This window comes from Carlito syrichta, unplaced genomic scaffold (genome assembly GCF_000164805.1).
Source record: "Carlito syrichta isolate Samal-C Ts95f unplaced genomic scaffold, Tarsius_syrichta-2.0.1 Scaffold90614, whole genome shotgun sequence".
Classification (NCBI taxonomy): domain Eukaryota; kingdom Metazoa; phylum Chordata; class Mammalia; order Primates; family Tarsiidae; genus Carlito; species Carlito syrichta.
This window is the reverse complement of record NW_007034710.1, coordinates 229,154-251,440: the sequence shown is the minus strand read 5'-3', so window position 1 is coordinate 251,440 and position 22,287 is coordinate 229,154. Positions and strand designations below refer to the sequence as shown.

Genomic DNA, 22,287 nt, shown 5'->3' with positions numbered 1-22,287 from the left:
GATTTTGGTCATACAGAAAAACTGTTCTAATTCAGAATAACTGAAAGAGAAAACCGGGCCAGTCATGGTGGCTCACTTGAGGCCAGGAGTTCAAGACCAGTCTAGGCAACACAGAGATCCCATCTCTGCAAAAATTTTAAAAACTAGCTCGATGCAGTGGCATACACCTGTAGTCTCAGCTATTTGGGAGGCTGAGGCAGGAGGATCCCAAGAGCCTAGGAGTTCAGATCTGCAGTTAGCTATGATCACACCACTGTACTTCAGCTTGGGTGACAGAGCAAGAGAGACCCTGTCCCCATCCCCCAAAAAAGAAAGAAAACCAATCACACTCTGCCAACGGTGTTCATCAGTGCTATGTCTGAATGTTTGTTCTCCTCAAAAATTCGTATGTTGACATCTTAATTCCCAAGGTAATGATATTAGGTAGGGGGCCACTGGAAGGTGAATAGATCATGAGAGCAGAGCCCTCATGACATTAGTGCTCTTACAAAATAGGTCCGAGGCAGCTTCTTCATCCATTCCACCCTGGGAGGATGCAGCTAGAAGCCACCATCTAAGACCAGGAAATGGATTCTCACCAGACACAGAATCTGCCTGCGCCTTGGGCTTCCCAGCCTCCAGAACTATGAGAAAAAAATTTCTGTTGCTTGTACGCTACCCAGGCTATGTTATTTTGTTATAGCAGCACAACAGGCTAAAAAAATCAGCAGCCACAAAACATGCCATGAGAGAAAATGTTAAGTTCTCAAATAGTTTAATTTCCATTTCTTATGCTTTTCCTCTTACAGAACTACTTACATCCAATTTTTTCTAGCCATGTAAACTGTTGTTTTGGTTTTCTGAGTCAGGGTCTCACTGTTGTCCATGCCGGAATGCAGTGGCACCATTACAACTCACTGCAGCCTTGACCTCCTAGTCTCAGGCAATCCTTCTGTTTCAGCCTCCCAATTAGCTGGGAGTACAGGTACACAACACTATGCCTGGCTAGTTTTTTTCATTTTTTTATAGAGACAAGGTTTCTCTATGTAGCCTAGGCTGGTCTTGAATTCCTGGGCTGAAGTGATCCTCCTGCCTTGGCCTCCCAAAGTGCTGGGATTATAGGTGTGAGTCACTGCACCTGGCCCTTGCAAATTATCAAAGAAAAATTTTGCTAAAAGGTTAGCGTCCTTATTTCTTCTTTCCAAATAAAGGAGCTGCCTTGCTTAATATTAGCTAAGGGAAGATAATTAAAATGGCCCGAAAGGGAAAATGGATGGTCAGCGATTATTTGACAGACAGAGAGGCAGTACTGTGTGCTCTAGTCACTATGGACTAAAGAACCAGACTTAATGAGTTCAAATCCCAGTTCTGTCCTTTATTGGCTATATTTCTGGGGCAAATCATTTAACGCCTTTGCACTTTAGGTCATTCATCTCTTAGTATCTACCTCAAAGGGCTGTTCTTAGATTTCAATGTCAATATATTTAAAGAGTTTACAGTAATGCCTGTATAGCAGGGAGTCAAAGAATATTAGAACTGTGAAAGAACAGAGACAACAGCAGTTTTTAGAACAAGTCCTTGTGAGTCTAGAGGTGAAAGAGGACAGGCAGAACCACTGGCTGTATTAGACGAAAGAGGGGCAAGTGGCCTGAGAAGGGCGGGAGGCACAACTACTAATAAGCATCTGCCGTCACTAATCTCTGTATTTTGCTTGATTATTAGATCAGAAGAAAACCTTTACATTAAGGAACAAAGTAAACAAAATAAAATATGCAACTATAAACTCATCCAGAGATAATACATGAAAGAATCCTAACTTCGTCTGATTTTTTTAATAGAAATTAAGAAAAGGAATTTTACCTCCATTGAAAGTAACCTCTCCAAGGCAGTCTCTTGGTACTTTTGATGCACAGCGTTTATGGCAGTTGAATTTGCAATCTAAAAGAAAAATATTCAGTGTATTAATTTATACAAAAAGTCAGGCAATATCAGATAGAGACAGACTCTAAGTCACCTACAGATGGAATATTATTAATAATGATGAAGACGTTAAAATAATAACCTTTCACAAGGCACTTCTCCCACCCCCAGGCTCAATTTCTTCATCTGTACGGTGAGGCTAGTGCCACCTGTGTAACATGCCAAAATATGCCGGCAGCTCCATGTTTCCTTCCCTTATCTCACAACTTGTGAGTTTCTCAAGCTGATTCAATTCCTATCCAACACACGCCAGACACGCACTTTCAATTCCTAAGCATCAAGACCTGATGTACATGCAGAAAAGAAACTGGGACCCAGCAAACACTGATTGTGACTACAGCAAGGGCTTTCCCATACAGCCCTGTGAGGAAGGACTGAGCTGCCCAGGCACCAGGTGTCCCCTCTCATCTAATGGTTCCCCTCAGTCTACCAAGAAACCTAAGGGTTGACAGCATTGCGGATCAGTGCCAGCTACTATCTGTTCATCACTACTGTATAACTCAGTGGTTCTCAAACTGTGATTCCCAGACCAGCAGCATCAGCATCCTTTGGCAACTTGTTAGAAATGCAAATTCTTAGACCCTCCCCCAGACCTACTATAAGCACAACTCTGGGAACAGGGCTGAGCTCTTGAGGTTACATTAAAGTGGAGCCCTCTAATGTAACTGTGATTAGTATATCATCTTTGAAATGCATCTATCAGCAATACCTGGATAAAAATAACTCTGAGTCTTGACTTTCCCAAAACAAAAATTTATGCATTAACTCATAGTCCAAGCAAGTTGCTGGAATAAATTTAATCGTTTAATTATGCCTGCTTAATGGTTATTAAATACCTGACAACAAAAAGTACAACCTCTTCTGCATTTGATGTTCTCATATACTGTCAAGATAACCTTTCTTTTCCTACACATTTAAGTTAAATTTATATATAATTATCTTATTCTGTTATCATTGTCCGCAAAAACTCAACCCTAATTTTTATTTAGATCACTTAATAATTCAATTCCACAGATACTTCTACTATATAAAAAGTTCAGTACTGAGAACCGCTAGATTAGTCACATGAAAAAAGTACACAAGATGACAGTAGACTAACCCGGCTCCATGACTAATAATCTGAGACATTTAAACTCTCTGTTTTTGTTTTCACTTTACTGTATAGCATTGTTGAGAAGATATGAAACAAAAAGATAAAATCATCTTTAATAAGCAAGAAAGCATTATATAATCATAAGCAAAAAATTATTCCACTGTTCTATAAAAACCATTTCATGAAGAGATGTTTTGGAAATACTATAGTGTACTGGGTTGGTATTCAATAAGGAGAGGTCTCTATTATAATTTCAGCAGCTTCTATTTCAGTGTGAATATTCTTTGGAATGACAGTTTTTGCACAATTTTTCTCCTAGCTATGAAATTAAAAACAAAAAAGCAAAACTCTTGTATGTTTAGGGGGTATGTATGTAAATAGTTAATGAAAGAGGAAAGCACTATTTCTATTTAGGGTAGTGTCTGGCTCTGGAATCAGAAAAGATGGATGTTCCAATATAATCTTTGCTGCTTCTTAGCTGTTCTGTATTGGCAAGCATGTGGGTTAAGAAACCAGCCAAAATTTTTTGTTCTGTTTATCAGCTAGGTGACCTTAAGCAAGTCACCTAATCTCTCTATGACCCTAAAAAGGACAATGACTCCTATTACTACTAACAAAAGCCTGTTTCACATATGACTGCTCTGAAGGTTGAGTACATAAAGTTTTTAGCACAGTGTCTGGTACATAACTCCCATACTGCAGATGGGAGTAGTAGCTGTTTATACACACATTATATTACCAATACATTTTTTCCTTTTTAGAAAAATTAACTACTACAAGGACAATTCTTTTTGGCTAATGCTTCTGAAATATAAATATTTTAAACCCATATTTGCTAACAAAAAAATTTCACTTAAGAAAAATATCAAATCCTACCTTTACACTGCATTCCTTGGCGAAAGAGGCCTTTCAGTAGCCGCTTGCAGTACTGACATATCGTGGGTCGGGTGTAAGAGTGGACGGCAAACGTATGTGGGACTTTCACTCTGCACATTACCATCTTTTCCATCCAGATGGGGCGACCGCTCCAAGAAGGAATTCTCTTACTTGGTTCTTGGTGAACATGTGACTAAAACGTAAGTAATTTCCACAAGTATAAGTCAATAGTAAAGTAGTGGGAGCAGAGCTTAACCACAAAAGTCATTTATTTGGAACACTAAACCCAAAAATCTAAAAATGGGGATCTCAGCAGTTTCCTTTGCAAGCTTAATTTACCAACCCTTGAATGAGAAAACCACATATTCTTTTTGCTAACATTTATGCTTGAAAAAAATCTAAGATATGTTCATTGTCAGGTACACATTCACTGATTAACTATTATTTGCCAGGCACACTCAGCATTTTACAAATAAAACCCAAAAGCCTTAAAATGAGTTTAAAGCAGATGTTCAAAAACCTAACCAAGGAATTGATCGCAAGAAAAATAAATACATTCAGAAAATATTACTGCTGTTCATGCTGTATTATTGAACATGATGTCTGAATATATTTTGAAACAAATCTTCAATTTTCAAATTTATCTTAACAATTACATAGGTAAAAATTTAAGTCTAGTTAATGATGACAAAATAAACAATGGCAGACACAAAACTAATAAGATAACTTTAGCTCTAGCAATTGGGCTTTAAGAAGTTCCTTAACATTTCCAATATTTTCTAAGTGTTTGGGTTTTTCCACCAGGTGACCAAAAGGCAAAAATTAAAGAAATTTAAGGACCCATTAAAATTTTTTGTGTAACCTGAGGGATAAGTAGATTTAGGTAACTATGGCTCTTTCTACCTGAAGGGAATAACCAAACAAAATGATAGGCCAGCTCAACGGGACTCATTCCATTCACTCAACAAATATTCTCTGATTATTATATGCTACATTTTAGGGACACAAAAATAAAACATAATCCAAATTCTCAAGCACAAAATCCAAATACCTAACTACTATCCAGACATACTAAGAGATTTTGTTGTACGCTTACATCTTCACTGTCAGAGCTGAGGTCCTGAGACCTTCTCTAGCCAGTAATGTCCATAACTCAGAGAAGCTCTCATTCTGCATTAACATGTTCAACTGAGGGAAGCAAAAGTAGTCCAAATAAACCAAGAGACAGAGAAGAATTAGGGAGAAGTAAGGGGAGGAGGAAAAAGAGAAAACAACGTAGGAAGAAGAAAAGGAAAAGGACATAACCAATGAACCGAAGAGAGCACTACAAAAAGAACAAAAATGTCACCTACAGTCGATGGCTTTGTACTGATGTATAGCCAGATGTTTTCTACAGTGAGTCAGGAATCAGTTCTACTCAGGAAAAGTCCAAGAAGAGTGTGGAAACCCAAACCACACTTGTGGGCTTCGGCTGTCCAAGGTGCCTGGCTCTCGTCTGGCTCAGGCTTCCTCCATGCTGCCCTGCTGGGTATGGCCCACCTTCAGCACGAAGAACAGGGACTCTGCAAAGCCCATCAGGAACCCAGCGAGAACTAGAAACAGATGTTTCAGGCCTGTGCTCACCCCTGGCTCCCTACTTAAGTGGTAACTGAACACACTGCCTCTCTTGCTCTTGCTTCTACCACTCTGGATTTGTCTCAAGTTCAAAACATCAGAAGGCATAAGACTAATTTAACCAGTCATCATCAAATACACAGGGTATCCTTGTAAGGAGATTCATAAAAGACACCTTCATAAGCCCACGGCCAGTTAGTGACTACCGTTCAGTCAGGTCCTGCTAGGATTGGGGTCATAGGGATGTAGTATGAGCCTGTGTGCCAGGAACCACTCAGGGGACTGTGGCTGTAGCAGCTACCTAATTTGTCATATCCAGTAGAAGGTATTTATGTTACTTATGAAAAAACAAGCTCAAATCGATTAATCCTACCAAATGGTAGTAACAGAATCAAGACTCAAACCTAGGTAGTCTATATCATGGTTCAGTGTTTCTTGATCTTTTTCCCATCTCAATATACCTGGGCATGATACCATCCCATCACTCACAGTGGTTTGTCACTCTTGGGTGAGGATGGCAGGAAAGGTATGGCTGACTTAATCAGAATTTAGAGGGAGGTGGATGTTGATAGAATTACCTAGAAATGTTGTTTAAAACAGGACCATTGGGACTAGAGTGGGATTATCTTAAACTGTTATTTATTCTTTATTCTTTTCTAAAAGTAATCTGATTATCTCCACAGCTTAAGTTTAAGCTAACATTTGAAGTAATTGCTCCACAGCTTAAGTTTAAGCTAACATTTGAAGTAATTGCTCACAAAAACCTTATAACAATATTGCTAACTTTCAATTATACATAATAATGAAGGGAATAAAAAAGCATTTTAAAAAAGGGCAATTCTTCAACTATGTATATTTAACTGGCTTTGGAGTATTAGTGAAATATCTCCACTTCTATGTGCCCATTTAGACCCAAAGTTTTCTTTCTAGCTTGTTTCTGTCCTGTCCTAGCATCTCAGGAATTTTCCCAAATGTACTGGAAGGAATTCTTGTCTCATCTTCCAACAGCCAGCATTCAGTTCTGGTTTTTCTCATCTTAGTGGTCCCACGTTAAGCACATTCAATGAATAGTCTATCTTCTTCTCATCTTCTATCTCTTGAAACTGTCTTCTTACATATAAACCAAGACCACTTCAGAGTCACAGTCAAAGGCTTCTACTCCCAGTTTGCCTACTTTTAAGCTTATCTTAGTATTCCGTGAAGTTGAATACTTTGACTCCTCAGAAGTGTTTCTTGCTCATTTTCCTATCTATGAAATCAGGATAATGCCCACACGTCCCAGGACTATGGTGAGGATTGCACAAGAAAAAGGGAAGCACCCAGCAGAGAGCCAGCAGAGAGCACCCAGCAGAGAGCACATCAGAGGCTCTTCATGTGTGGGCCTCAGAGTTTGTTCTTCTCTAACTGTGGTTCACTTCAGGACTGCTCTTATTCCCTGACTGCTGTCTGCTCCATTTGTTCCCACTCTTCCCTCCTCCTGATTTTCCTCCACAAGCTCGTCTCTTACTCTTTCTTTTTGAGACTACATGCTCAGACTGGCAAAAGTTAACCTCGGGAGACCTTCCACTCTGCCAAGTTCTTTTTGTTTTAAGACACTCTGAACATTCTAACCAATTCAGAACTATCTAACCAGTTCACTCTGCTCTTCTTACATTCCCCTAAGGAGTGTTTACCTTCAGGATAAAAAATAAACTACTGTTTCTGCAATTCTTTGTTTAACCTCTTCCCCACTGGCAAACGTTTCCCTTTCATGACTTTTTTCATCCAGGGAAACAAAAAAAGTCACTCTGGGTGAGACTGAGTAAATAGGGAGGTTGGGGCACAGGTGTCATACCATGCCATTTTCAGTCAAAAACTGCTGAACACTCCATGAAGTGTTGACAGGTGAGCAAGTAAATCGCCCATCATGAAATGGGCAAACACACTAAAAGAATCTCCAAAAAAAAAACTTCCCTGAAGCCAAATGCAGCCTTGCACAACAATGTGAGCTGGTACACTGGTGCCACTGGGTTCCTGGAACACATACCTAGCAGGAGGAACCTATACTACAAGGGGTCCTTCCTCCAAAAGATAATTCTGGGTTTTCAGGTCTCCCCTTGTATATAAAGGTATATATTCCTATGTATGGAATATATAAAGGGGAGTAATATTATATACCAGAGCTGTATAATAGAAAACTTGACATGGCTGTTGTGTATAAGATGAGGTGAAGTATGTGACCTGGAGTCGGGATATGGCTAGGAGACTATTGCAGTGGTCCAAGTGATAAATAACACAATCCTGAGGTGTGCAAAATGCAATTCATTACTACTAGTAAACCTGTTTCCATCATTACATTTTATGTTTCTTAAGTACAGAAACATTACTATTACTATATCTTTAGCATAAAAATGTTCTAGGATGATGTCATATACCCTGTAGAAACAGAGGGAAGAACTAGTAAAATGTCCTTCTATAACCTTAGAATTCATACCTCTTCATTGAGAAGAGCTACATATTCAGGTTGTAGGGGTCTTGGAACCGAGAGGCCAGGTCCTGGTAAGGATACATTTGACAGACGTCTCTTTCTTACTCCACTACAGTTATTTGGAATCTTGAAGGCACATCGCTTATGATAATTTAATCCACAGCCTAAATGTATTTTAAAAGGTAAAAAATAAGATTTAAAAAATTTACTATTTAGGTATGATACATAAAAACAAATGCTTCTTTCATTTAATTTATATTCTGTGTTAGAAATACCTACCCTAATTAAAAACCCTGAGGAGAGGCTAATTAAAGCTAGCGAATTCAGGACTAGGCAATATGTAGAAAGGTTAAGTGAGCTAGAGCAGTGGTTCTTAAAGTATGGGCCCTAAGGCTATCTGGGAATTTGTTAGACAGGCACATTACTGAGCCCTGCCCAGATCTGCTGAGTTAGAACGGGACCCAGTAAAGTACGTTTTACTATATGTGGTACAGCTGGAGCACTGCTTAGCAAACAGTGGCCTATGTTCCAAATGCCTTCCATGACATGAAAATTAGATGAAACTCAATTTAGTGTTCCTAAATAAAGTGTTAATGGAACACAGTCATGTCCATTTGTTTACATATTGTTTATGACTAGAACAACAGAATTAATTGCAATCGAGCCCATGTGGCCAGCAAAACCTAAAATATTTACTCGTTGACCCTTTACAGAAAGTTTAGTAACCCTCTACCTTAGAGGACTGTTTCTTAATCAGAAATGTATACCTGTGTCCCATTCCCTAGCAATTCTAATTCTAAACAACTTCAACAATTTTGTTGTTGTATGTAAGAGTCTTAACTTTTTCAAAAGATAACTAAAAGGACATTAGTATTCACTCAGTCACTACCATGTACCAAATATTATACTTACATTACCTTATTTAACCATTTATTCTTCACAAAACTAGTGGGGGAGAATACATTTTACAGAAAAACTGATCCTTAACGAGGTTTAGTAAGTTGCCCAAGTATATGAATGAGCAGGTGGCAAAGGTAGGACCAGAGTCCTGATCTTTCCAAGTCTAAATCCTGGTTACTACCTAGGCACCAACTAAAGTTTTATCACTGATTTAAAAAAAGAATGCAAATATGGAATCCTATTTCAAATGACCACAACAATTTTAGAACACATACCTTCACATTTCAGTCCCTGACGTACCAATCCCCAGAGCATCTCACCACAATAATCACAAAAAGTAGGAGCTTTGTAAGAATGTACATAGAGAGTATGTGGACGAATCTGGAAGTCTTCTACTGTGGCCAAAGCTTTTAAAAAAGAAAAGTAATAAAATAAACCTTACATTTGTAATTGCGATGAGATTAGGATTGCTCACGTGTTCATTTATGGCAAGGTACACAGAATCATTTTATTCTCTGAAAGTTTCATCTGACCATAAAAACAAAGGCATTTAATATTGTGATTTTCAAACTCTAGTTTAGAAAGTTCATTTGCTTCAAATAGTTTGAGTTCCAGAATTAGGTCTGCAGCTTAAGTATCTGGAACTCCAAAAAGCATTTTCTCATAGTGACAAGACTGGACATAGATATTAGGTCTATTTTCGCCAGGGAAAAATTATTTAGCTTATAGTACAGTGGGAAATAGAACACAAAAATAGAAAATACTGTGGATCTTAACCTCAATTTATAGCAATTTTTCTGGGGAAAAAGGCATTCGAGTCCTCACTTAGGACCCAGGACACACCCTGTGTGCTCTCCATAGTCCTAATGAGAAAGAGACTCCTCTCCTCAGTGAGTATCACAAGACCTTCCTCTCACCTCAACCTGCAAGTCATCAGTGGATGTCCCTGTGACCTGACGGAGGATCCACAGTAGAGAAGGAATGGATGTGAGCATGACCTCCAGGGAAGAGAGGGAGTGACACCCCTCAGGAGAAGGGGAAGACAAGGACTGGGAAGTACACAGATGGCTTGGGGTTGGGGTGGAGATGGATGATCAATGTTGGGGGGCCTGGATGAAGGAAAGAATCAGAAAGATAAAAGGAGGACTGAGGACTAAGAAGGAAAGGTGATGGTCAGAGAGGACTTCAAGAACTGCTCAGAGTGAGTTTGGGAAGGGGGAAAGTGGTTACAGGACTCTGGGCCTTGCTCGGCCAGCTTGCTTCCTTTCTTCGATTAGCCCTCCTTTCTTGCCAAACAAGAAGTACTGCGACCGCCTGTGTGCACCATGATGGCGCCCTCTCTTCCTTTCACTCCTCACTACCAACCCTGCCCACACCCTGCTGTTGGATGGGACAGAAAATAGTGGGAGCTAAGGAACAGGGTACAGCAAGGACAGGAAAAAAAGAGAGGTAGAAGAAGCCCACTGAGAGCCAAAAGGAAGAAGCGTTTTATTAAGCCTTAGAAACAGCCAGCACTGCAACTTCCTTTTCCATATCGCCAATGCTTCTCTTTTTTCCTGATTCTCTTTTCTGAATCCCAATTCTCTTCCCTTATGCTCTTGACAGAAATGGGGGAAAGGGAGTAAACAGAATTTCAATATAATTGCTCTATTTTTTCAACTTAGAGGAGCGTGTATTTTTTTCAGTCCAAATGACAACTTCCCACAGCTTAGTAACATTCAAGTAATCCACAATTTATTTTCCTTTCTTATCTGTGATATGGCCTTCCTGAAAATGAAATCATATGTAACCATTATTATACATGAAAGAAGTTAGTAACAATAGTACAAAGTACAACTGAACACAGCATTGAGTACAGAAAATGAGGCCCTTTGAAAAAAAGAGGCTACACAATTAATAAAAAAACCTATTTACTTACCTGAAAGAACAACTTCTACTAGGTCTCCTTCACGTATTTCATCTGCTGAGGTAATCAGCTGCAAAATATTTTCTGAGTTCATGTCATGGCGAAAGAGAAGTATTTTATCATACATGCCAAAGAATCCACACTCTGGAAACTGCAGGAAAATAGTTCCATGTCAGTAGAGCTTTCTACTTTTATTAATAAATGTCTCAACTTGATGAAAGAATTTTAAATGTAATGTCTTAGCCTAATACTATTTGCTAATAACTCTATTAATATCTAAAAGGTGAACCATATACTCAAGCATCCTGGTTAATTTTAAAGCTCAAAAACAGAAAAGTCAACTTACAAATAAATAATCACTGATTATCTTAAAACATATGTCTCTTGAAAATACAAGATTTCTATATTCAGTTGCAGATGGAATAAAATCTTGAACTTCCTGCTACTCTATTCTTGGACAGCCTGAAAGATAAGCAGTCTCATCCCTTTCTCTAGAACTGAACTGTCCAACATATGGTTAGCTACTAGTCACAAGCAGTTATTTGAATCTGAAATAATTAAAATGATACAAAATTAAAAGTTTAGCTCCCCAGTCACTCTAGCCACATGACAAGTGCTCAGCTGCCATCTGGGTCACTGACTACTACGTAGGACAGCACTCACGGAACACTGCCACCATCCCGGTAAGTTCTACTGACAGTGCTTGTAGGAGACTCATAATTTTCAAGCTACAGTCACGAGTACTAACTGCAACATCTTTGCCAAATTCCCCTATTGCATCTATCTAATATCTTCTTTAAGTCTACTCACTATAACTACAAATACACAACTCATTACAGTAACTTGCTTTTTTCTAAGCCAGTGCAGGACACTTGCAGATTTGTTCACATTGCGCCCTACGTACATTTATTTCAAGCCTTCTGCACTTTGTGACTATAGTGCTGAGCATTCTGGGGATTAGCACAGCAGGGACTAAAATATGAAAGTGTGTGTTTTAAAATTTTTCATAGTAGCCGGGCTCGGTGGCTCAGCCTGTAATCCCGCGCCTTTGGGAGGCTGAGGTGAGTGGATTGCCTGAGCCCGCGGGCTCGAGACCCCCCGGGCAACTTGGCGAGACCTTATCTCTACAATAAATCAAAAATCAGCCGGGCGTGGTAGTGCACGCCTGTAGTTCCAGCTACTTGGAAGGCTGAGGCGGAAGGATCGCTGGAGCCCAGCAGGGCGAGGCCGTGGTGGCCGGGAGCGGCCACTGCACTCCAGTCTGGGCGACAGAGTGAGACTCCAACTCAAAAAAAAAAAAAAAAATTTTTTTTCATAGTTAACACTTTGAAGTTATTTAAGAGAGTATGCCTTACATACTATGTTTGATTTTAAAATCCATTTTTAATAAATGGGACCATCTTCAAAGCTACCTGGTCTTAGGGCACGCTGCTCTAGATATTTTCAAATTCTTCAGCAGATCCCAGAATTGTAAATGCCCATGGGCTTATTTTGGTTTCTTAAGACTATCCTTTAATAATCTATATAGTATGTTGCTTGTCTGCATCAAATGGCCTGATATGAATCAGTCACACTAAACCGTAAACGGGTATCTCCCAGAAGTGCTGCTGAAGATACTGCTTGTCTACTTCATATGGTGGCCCTTCTTGGTGAAGACCCGTAAAAGAAATTTCTTTGGTTAACTGTATAACATGAACAATTTGCTCGTGTAAACTATCCATATCTGATTGTTTTGTCCAATGAAAAAGCACAACCAAATGTGCAGCACAATTTTAGCATCAGTCTAGGATCTTACGGCATATGTTTAAGGTGCAAATACCAACCTAACTTTATCTCATTTTTTGACCTTAATTTTCCCATTTGAAAAACCCTACACACACACACACACACACACACACACACACACACACACACACCCCTCAAATCTCTTTTTTTCAGGTTAGAGTTTTAAAAAATTAAAAACAGTGATTACTTAGGAAGTGAAGAGTCTATTGTATTTTTCAACATGAGTAAAATAATGGAAAAGCACAAAAATATTTAGAATTTTTATAATACTAATTCTCCCTTCAATCTGAGTCATCAATAGTATTTATACAATGTCATAATATGCCTTATCATATATCTAACAGTATAAGACTTCTCAATTAAAAAGATAAAAGTAAAATTAAAGAATCAAAAATTTATTTAATTTTCAAATTTCAAAATTAAAATTTTACTAAGATTCATCAAATTATTATTAAATCAGAGAAAAAAAATTCTCATAATTTAATTACAATTCTTAAGAACTAATAAAAAAAGGACTCCATATTCTATCCTTTCTTTTTTTTTTTTGAGTTGGAGTCTCACTCTGTCACCCAGACTGGAGTCCAGTGGCCACTCCCAGCCACCGCAGCCTCGACCTGCTGGGCTCTGGCGATCCTTCCGCCTCAGCCTTCCAAGTAGCTGGAACTACAGGCGCGTGCTACCATGCCCGGCTAATTTTCGATTTATTGTAGAGATGAGGTCTTGCCAAGTTGCCCAGGCGGGTATCGAACCCATGGGCTCAGGCAATCCACTCACCTCAGCCTTCCAAAGGCGTAGGATTACAGGCTGAGCCACCGAGCCCGGCTTCTATCCTTTTTTAAAAAAAATTTTTTTTAAGGGCATAGTCTCACTCTGTCGGCACCATAGCTCACTGCAGTCTTGACTTCCTGGTCTCAAGCAATCCTCCTGCCTTGGCCTCCCAAAGCACTGAGATTGTTGGTATGAACCACTGTGCCCAGCCCACATTCCATCCTTATAAAAATAAAATCTCTAATAAAATATTTGTATGAATAAAATTGATTTCACAAAGTCATATTTCTTGTAGGTCTGCTAAGTGCAAGATATTGGCTCCACAGTTTGTAAAGATAAAACATTTCGTATCTTCCAAGAACTTACAAACTAGTAGGAAGATGGAAACAAACACAAATATTATATAATACAAAGTAAATGACAAAAATGAAACAGAAACAAAATTCTAGAATAAGACGGAATAATAAAAGTTAACTGGGAGGGTGTTGTAAAGGGGTCTACTATAATATCTGAGCAGAAATATAAAAATGAGAAGCAAGGTTTCCGTAGGCTGAAAGCGAAAGTACCACTGATGTGCAATTACAAGGTCAGTGAAAGAAGGTAAGCAGAGCCTGTGACTGAAGAGGAGAGGAAAGTTGGGTAGAAAAGAGGTTGCAAAAGGCCACGGAACCAGTGAGGTCCTGCTAACAGAGAAACTGAGGTAACACAGCTGGCTCAAGCTTTCTCACTAACTAACTAAGCATCTTAGATAAGTTGCTTAACCTCTCTACATCAGTTTATTATTTATAAAATGGAGATAATGCCAGCTTTCTAGGGTTCTTGTCAAAATTAAATTACTTGATGGCTATAAACCCTCAGCACTGTGATCCACAAATGCTAGAGGTTCATGTTATTCTGATTCTAAGAGAGAGTGCCATGAGGTCCCAGAGCCAGGCAGGAACATGATCAAATCTGTATTTTAAAAAGCTAATGCTAACAGCGCTGTGTAGAGGAACTGGAACAGGAAGAGACCAGAGCAAAATCCTAAAGAAAGGCTAAAGCTATTCAGAAAAAAGGCATCAGAGTCTAAATTATATAGGAAGTAAATGGAAACAGACAAGCAAGGAACACTTCTCTGCAGAAATCACTTTTGGTAAATCATCTGGATCATTAATACTATTTTAACCAAACCATAAGTCCTGAATAATGGTAACCGAAGAACTGAATAATAAAAACACCAGTGAGAGAAGGAAGACAACATTAAAACAATAAATGTATGGCTTGGAGAAAATAAACATAAAATAACCTTCTTAACAAATGCATGACCTAATGAATAATACCAAAATGAAGTGGTATTAAGAGACTAAAAAGCAAGTAACAAAACTATAGGGAGTATTAAAAATATGTATTTAAACTAGACATTTGTATACCATCTGGTCAGGTACTTTGCGGAATGTCTCACTACTGGACTCTGTATGATGGTTTTCTCATAATTAGATTGGGGTAATAGGTTTTGGGGAGGCCGACCACAGAGGTCAGCACCATTCTCATCACATCCTATCAAGTACCTACTATCAACATGAAACCACTGCTGATACTGGCTGAGGCAGCGTTTGTCAGGTTACTCCACTAAAAAGCTACCCTTTTCCCCCACTGTCCATAACACACTCTATAGAAGTAAGTCACTATGAGCAAACCGTCCTTAAGAAGTGGACAGTTATGCTCCCTTTCCTTGAAGGTGGAATATATACATAAATTATCTGACATTCTTCTAAGTGGGATATTTACTTGTTTCCCTCACTTTTTATGTATTCTTTCGATCAATTCTAGATATCAATTTAGACCCATGGATATTTATTTTATACTTTGGTATATAATATATACTCTTTTAAAGTAGAATTTTACTTTTGAATAGGCAATTTATTCACATCATTCAAAGTTCAAAAGATTAAAAAAAGAGCAGAAGGTAAAATTTATGCCCGAGCTGCCCAGTTAACTGCTCAGGAGGCGACAGCGTTCATAGTTTTCATTTCCCTCTGAAAATATTTTATTTATAATGATGTAAACATGGACATCTCTTTCCGCCATTTTATACAAACGGTGGCACACTATAAACAGTGTCTGTATCTTGCTTTTTTTTCTCACTTAGCAATCTATTTTAGAGATCATTCCATTAACAAACAACATTCTTATTTTTTTAATCTAAACAACTGCGTAGTTTTCTTTTTTATTGGACCCCACTGATGGGACAAGGGGCAAGTAAAACTAAATCCACACTGCCTTGAGTTCAAATCATGATCCACCTCACTAATTGTATAATCGTAACTAAATTACTGAAGCTCAGTTTCCCCATTTGTAAAATAGTGCCTACTTCATAAAATTATCATGAGAATTAAATAAGTTAATATATACAAGGAGCTGTGCCCTTTTCAATTTCTTTCATCAGTATTTTATAGTTTTCGTTGTTGAGATCTTTCATGTCCTTGGTTAAATTTATTCCTAGGTATTTTGTTTTATTTGTAGCTATTGTAACTGAGATTACTTTCTTGGTTTCTATTTCAGATTGTCCACTGTTAGCATACAAAAGTATTACTGATTTTTGTATGGTGATTTTGTATGTTGATTTTGTAATGCTACAACTTTCCTGAATTCGCTTATTAGTTCTAATAGTTTTTTTGTGGAGCCTTTAGGTTTTTTTAACTAGATCATATAATCTGAAAGCAAGGATAATGTGACTTCTTCCTTTCCAATGTGGATGCCCTTCATTTCTCTCTCTTGTTTAAGTGCTCTGGCTAGAACTTCCAGTATTATGTCAAATAAAAGTGGTCAAGTGGGCATCCGTGTGTTATTCCAGATCTCAAAGGAAAGGCTTTCAGTTTTTCCTCAGTTAGTATACCAGTTGTGGGTTTGTCGTATATGGCCTTTATTGTGTTGAGGTGTGCTCCTTCCATACCCAGCATGCTGAGAGAATTTTTATCATGAAGGAAAGTTAAATTTTACTGAATGCCTTCTTTGGCATCTATTGAAATGATTATATGGTCTCTGTCCTTCGTTCTGTTGATGTGATGTTACCACATTTGTTCATCTGCCTATGCTGAACCATCCCAGCATCCTAGAGGAAAACACTGAGGAATCCTCCAGGACACTGGTGTGGACAAAGATTTCTTGATTAAGACCTCAAAAGCACTGGCAAAGCAAAAATGAACAAATGGGACATCAAACTAAAAAGCTTCTGCACAGCAAAGGAAACAATTCGCACAGTGAAAAGACAACCTACAGAATGGAAGCAAGTACCTGCAAATTATTCAGCTGACAAGGGATTAATAGCCAGAAAAATAAGGAGCTCAAACAACTCAAGAGAAAAAAAATCCAATTAAAAAATAACCAACGATCTAAATACACATTTCTCAAAAGAAGACATACAGGTATATGAAAAAATGCTCAACATCACTAATCATTGGGGAAGTGCAAATCAAAATCATAAGGAGATACCGCCTTATATCAGTTAAAATGGCCTTCATCAAAAAGACAAAAAATAAGGATGGTGGTAAGGATGAGAAAAGGGAAAGCTTGTACACTACTGGTGAGAATGTGAATTAGTACAGACGTAATGAAAAAACAGTATGGTGGTTCTTCAAAAAAGGAAATCCATACAGTGTAGTTATCTGTACTCCATATTTACTGCAGCGCTATTCACAATAGCCAAGATATGAAATCAACCTACATGTTTATCAATGGATAAATGAATGAAATGAAAGAAAATGTGGTACATAAACACAATGCAATATTATTAAGCCATTAAAAAAGACTGAAATCCTGCCATTTGCAGCAACATGGATGGAACTGCAGGACATAAAGTGAAATAGCCAGGCAAAAAAAGACAAATATCGTATGTTCTCACTCACATGTAGGAGCTACGAAATTGATCTCATGGAAGCAGAATAAAATGATGATTACCACAGACTAGAAAGAATAGTGGATAATTGGGAAAAAAGAGGATTTGGTTAATGGATAAAAAATTACAGTTAGATAGAAGGAATATGATCTAGAGTTTGGCAGCACAACAAGGCGACTACAGTTAACAATAATTTATTGTATATTTCAAAATAACTTGAGAAGTAGAATTAGAATGTTCCTATCACAAAGAACTGATAAATGTTTAAGTTGATGGATAACCCAATCACCCTAATTTAATCATTATGCACTGTATACTTGTATCAAAATTATCACATGTACCTCAGAAATCTCTATAACTATTAAGGATTCAGGAAAAAAAAAAAAAGAGTTCAGAACTCCTGATAAGTTCTGAATGCCATATGAATCTTGGCTATTATTGTTTCCAATCTTTTGTTATTATAAACAATACCCAATGAGTAATCTTATATACACATCTTTCCCACTTTTTGAGTATAAGTATAGGATAACTTTCCAGATTTGAAAGGTCTAAGCACATGAATATTTAGAAGTTTTAGATATTACCAAATTGCTCTTCATTGAAGGCTATACCAATTTATACATCTATAAGTAATATGTGACGAGTATGTACTTGGTTTTCGGCACATCCTGTTGTATAGTATATAACCAAACTTATTAACTTCAGGTGAAAACAGTATTTTGTGTTTTTAATTTGCACTTTTATTACAAAGAATAAAGCTGAGCAGTTTTTCATATGCTTGAGTGATATTTGTATCTACTTTTCTGTAAACCAGCTATTGATATTCTCTGTGTATGTTTAATAGATTAATGATCTTTAAAACCCCAAATCCAATTATTCCTCAGAACGGTTTTCACTATGTGGGAAACCATTAATAAGTCCTGAACAACATATCAAAAAACATAAATAAAAATACTTTATATCTCAAAGTACGTATGTTGAATTTATCAAAATGATCTGATACTAGTGAAACCCACAGAAAAAGGAAGTTTTTAAAGATAATGGCCTCTTATTCTAAACCAGATTTCAGTAGAAAAAAAGAACAAAGGAGAATAACATTTTTTCCTTTCAGTTGCATAATTTGAAAAGGAGAATATATTTTGGTCAACGAATTAAAACCAATTCTTGATTACATTAGTGACTCTGTTATACTCATTGACAGAGCCAAAGGTGGGGGCAGAAACTGTTGTGCTCCTGCTGTTTTTTATGTATTCCTCCAAAACATAATTCTTGCCCAGTAAAATGATGTATATGCCTTCTCAACATCCTATTCTCCTGGGGTGGGGGGGAGGGCCACTCGTGACAAGGAACAAGATCAGAAGAGCAGCAAGGGTGATAAAACGTTTACTAACTGTCAGTAACTGTCACTGGCCATTGGGTTGACTCCTCCAGAGCAATGACTCTCAACTGGGACAATTTTGCCCCAGAAGCTATGTGGCAACGTCTTGACACATTTTTGGTTTTCACAACTTGAACTATTGGCATTTAGTGTGTAGAGCATTGCAGAGCGCACAAGACAGTGCCTACAGGAAAGAATTATCCAGCTCAAAATGTCAATAGTGCTGAATTGAGAAATCCTCCTTTAGGGAATAAAGGAGTCAAGATTATCGAGAGGCTGGAGAATGTGGCAGGAAGCTGGCAACCTTCTGAAAACTACACAAGTCCATATTTCCTACCCTAGGCTACCTCAGCCTTGATAAAAGGAGGAGGAAATGAAAGAAACAGCAAAAGAACTACCAGGGTAAAAGCAAAACAGGCCTTCAATTTGCCTCTTTCCAAACAAGCCCCCCACCCACCAGCTTTTCTGGATCTGCTTCCTATGGGCAATGACTCCTTTTGATTGCAAAATGAAGCCTGTTCCTAGTGGGAAAAGCAACAGTATTCAATCCTAATTCCACCTGCGAGCCCTCTTAAGATTCTTTCTTTGCTTTTGCATTAAAGATGGTCTCAATAATTTTTAAAAACTGATCATCTTATCTTACTATAACAATTTTACAGAAGTTACTTTTTATGGTATTAACTTACATTTGTTATAAGTAATTTTACAAACAAAATTATTTCAAGCAATGCTTATTTAGAGGGTTCTTTAAGATGAACAGGTTTTTGTTTGTTTTAAAGATGGGGATCTCTCGCTCTGTCACCCAGGTTGGAGTACAACAGAGTGATCACAGCTCACTACAGCCTCAAAATCCCAGGCTCAAGCAATTCTCCCTCCTTACCCTCCCAAAAAGCTAGGACTACAGGCATGAGCTACCACATCCCGCTAATTTTTAAATTTTTGTAGAGATAGGATTTTGCTATGTTGCCCAGGCTGGTCTCAAACTCCTGGCCTCAAGCAATCCTCCCATCTCAATCTCCCAAAGCACTAGGTTATAGGCATGAGCCATTGCACCTGGCGAAGGTGAATGGTTTAAAGTTCATGCCATTAAAACACTGTCAGTAAAATGTTAAGGAGGTAGGAATCTTGCAAGTTATTTTACTTGGTCAAACACACTTTCTGCATTTAAACACATAGCTTCAGAATTTAACATCAGAATAAATAATTTATCGCTATGTGCTTTTTTTTTTTTTTAAAAGCACAGGTTTTATTCTAAATGCAATGGGAAACAACTGGAGTTTTAACATACATTTAATTTACTTTACAAAATTTACTTGCAATATAATGAGTAAAGTGCACTGATCTTAATTAGAAGCATCAGCTTTACACACATCCATGTATATACCACATCACTACCACCTAGGTCAACATATGAAACATTCTCAGCATCACAGGTTTCATCATATGCACTACACTGGAGACGTTGAATACTAAAGTAATTTTTAAATTTGATGCCAAACAAATCTTCAAAGTAAGCCTTTGAAACCGAAACCAGATCACAGTGATCAAGCTCTGTAAGGAGAAAGATGCTCTCTTTCTGTGTTCCTCCTGAATCCCCAAGCACCTGGTACTTAGCTATTTAACAAGAACTTACTAAAAACTGTGTTGATTACTGAACAACTAATTGAACACTAATAAATTTCCCAGAAACAAGTCTAATATTAATTCAACATTAATTTTTAGGAAAATGTTTATTTGAAGAGAAGAATCTCAATGATTCTGTTTTAATACAGACATAAGGATTGCAGTCTAGATGAGGCAATGAGAAAACTGCTCAATGTGGACTTGAATTTCTTCTTCACTTTCATCATTAACCTCCAACTCAGAATTTTCTGGAATGATATACCAGAAAAGCTGCTTCATTTGTCATCTACCTATTTGTTACTAGCCAGAACAGTATTTTTTCATTTTCTTTTTTCTTGTTTCGTTATTATTTCTGATTATCTTTAATTCTAACTTTCTGGGACCTTCTAGCCAAGGTCTTATGATGAATATCCAGCAGAATTTAAAAAAATTTTTTCTTCTAGCTTGAGCCTCCAGATGAGTAAGGCAGCCTGACAATGTTTTGCTAGACAAAAAAGTAGGGGTAGAATAAAGAGTAGGTTGTCCCCAAGCTGCTGCAACACAGCTGTAGTAGAAAGAACGGGGCAGAGAAACAACACAGAATGACAACTGGTTTCCAGACAACAAAAGATACAGCTGGAGTTTTGCTCTCCTTTGGCAGAACCTGAAAATTACACCCAATCTGAATCTACAGAGACAATGTCTTCAGTCAGAGGATAGACCAAAATCGCTCCTAAATGAGGCAGCATAAGCAAACAATCTTCAGGTATCGTGTCATGTAAATGGTCAAAACTAAAACCAAATGTTTTAAATCAGTTAAAAGCAGACAGTCTGCTTTAGTCAGAATAATTTCAATTTCGGGAAATAGCATTATGACTTAAAATGAATTACTATCTGCCAATTTCCTTTCTCACTACAATTAATCTACTATATTAATTTAACAAATGAACACAGTAGCAGTAGCATTAAATGGTATCTTCTTCAACAATATGGAGGCAAGGTGGGAACATTCACTGGCTATGGTCACTATATGCATCAGAAATTGCACTAACTGCTGGGTACAGTGGCCCATGTCTGTAAATCCCAGCACTTTAGGAGGCTGAGTTGGGAGGATTACTCGAGCCTAGGAGTTTTAGACCAACCTGGGTAACACAGCAAGACCTTAGTGAGACCTCATCTCTACAAAAAATAAAAAAAATTAGCCAGGCATTGTGGCATGTATCTGCAGTCCTGCTACTTAGGAGGCTGAGGCAGGAGAATCACCACAACCCAGGTTGTGGTGAGCTGTGATTGTGCACTCCAACCTGGCGACAGAGACCCTGGTGAGCTGTGATTGTGCACTCCAACCTGGGCGACAGAGACCCTGACTTAAAAAAAAAAAAGAAGAAAAAGAAAAAGCACCTTATTTAATTTCCTCAAAATTTATAAAACATGTAATCCCAGTTATTTAATAAGGTAAACACTTGACCTCTATTTTGTATGGTTTGCCATATATGAAATACAACAATCAAAAGGCAAGGGCCAGGCAGTGTAAGCATGTTGGCAGGCTACCTACTCTGTGTTTCGATATGCTTCAGTACTTAATGACCACTGCAAGACCTATAATCTTTCCAGACCAACAATCTTCCCAGATCTAAACAGATCTTAAAATCATGAGCATTACTATTTTTGAGTACTACATATGTGCCAGACACTGTATTAAGGACTTTATGTAATCATCATCATTTTTTTCATGGAGGTAGATATTATGATCCTAGCTTCACAGGTAAGAAAACTCAGGGTCGGAAGTTAAGTGTAAGGCCAGGCATGGTGGTTCATAATTGTAATCCCAGCACTTTGGGAGGCTGAGGTGGGAGGAATAGTTGAACTGGGAGTTTGAGACCAGCCTGGGGAACACAGTGAGACACTGTCTCTATTTTTAAAAAGTAAAAACAAGAAATATATATCAAAAGAAGTGAAGTGACTTGAAGGACAGAATAAAAACTTACACACAGTCTATCTCCTTGATTCCAAAACTCTGCCATGGGATAATACACTCTGCTCTCTCTTCCTTGGATTCTTCTTG

General features: G+C 37.9%; 1 protein-coding gene across 1 annotated transcript in view; it reads right to left on the bottom strand.

The window, feature by feature from the left end:
• The window catches only part of PRKD3 (protein kinase D3), a 61,334-nt gene that overhangs the window by 29,020 nt on the left and 10,027 nt on the right, over window positions 1-22,287 (bottom strand). The window contains exons 2-6 of the mRNA XM_008058678.2: window positions 10,828-10,966; window positions 9,185-9,316; window positions 8,016-8,173; window positions 3,929-4,121; window positions 1,840-1,917 (exon numbers count right to left, since the gene is read on the bottom strand). Coding sequence (XP_008056869.1) covers window positions 1,840-1,917; window positions 3,929-4,121; window positions 8,016-8,173; window positions 9,185-9,316; window positions 10,828-10,966 — 700 coding nt within the window. The remainder of the gene's footprint in view (window positions 1-1,839; window positions 1,918-3,928; window positions 4,122-8,015; window positions 8,174-9,184; window positions 9,317-10,827; window positions 10,967-22,287) is intronic.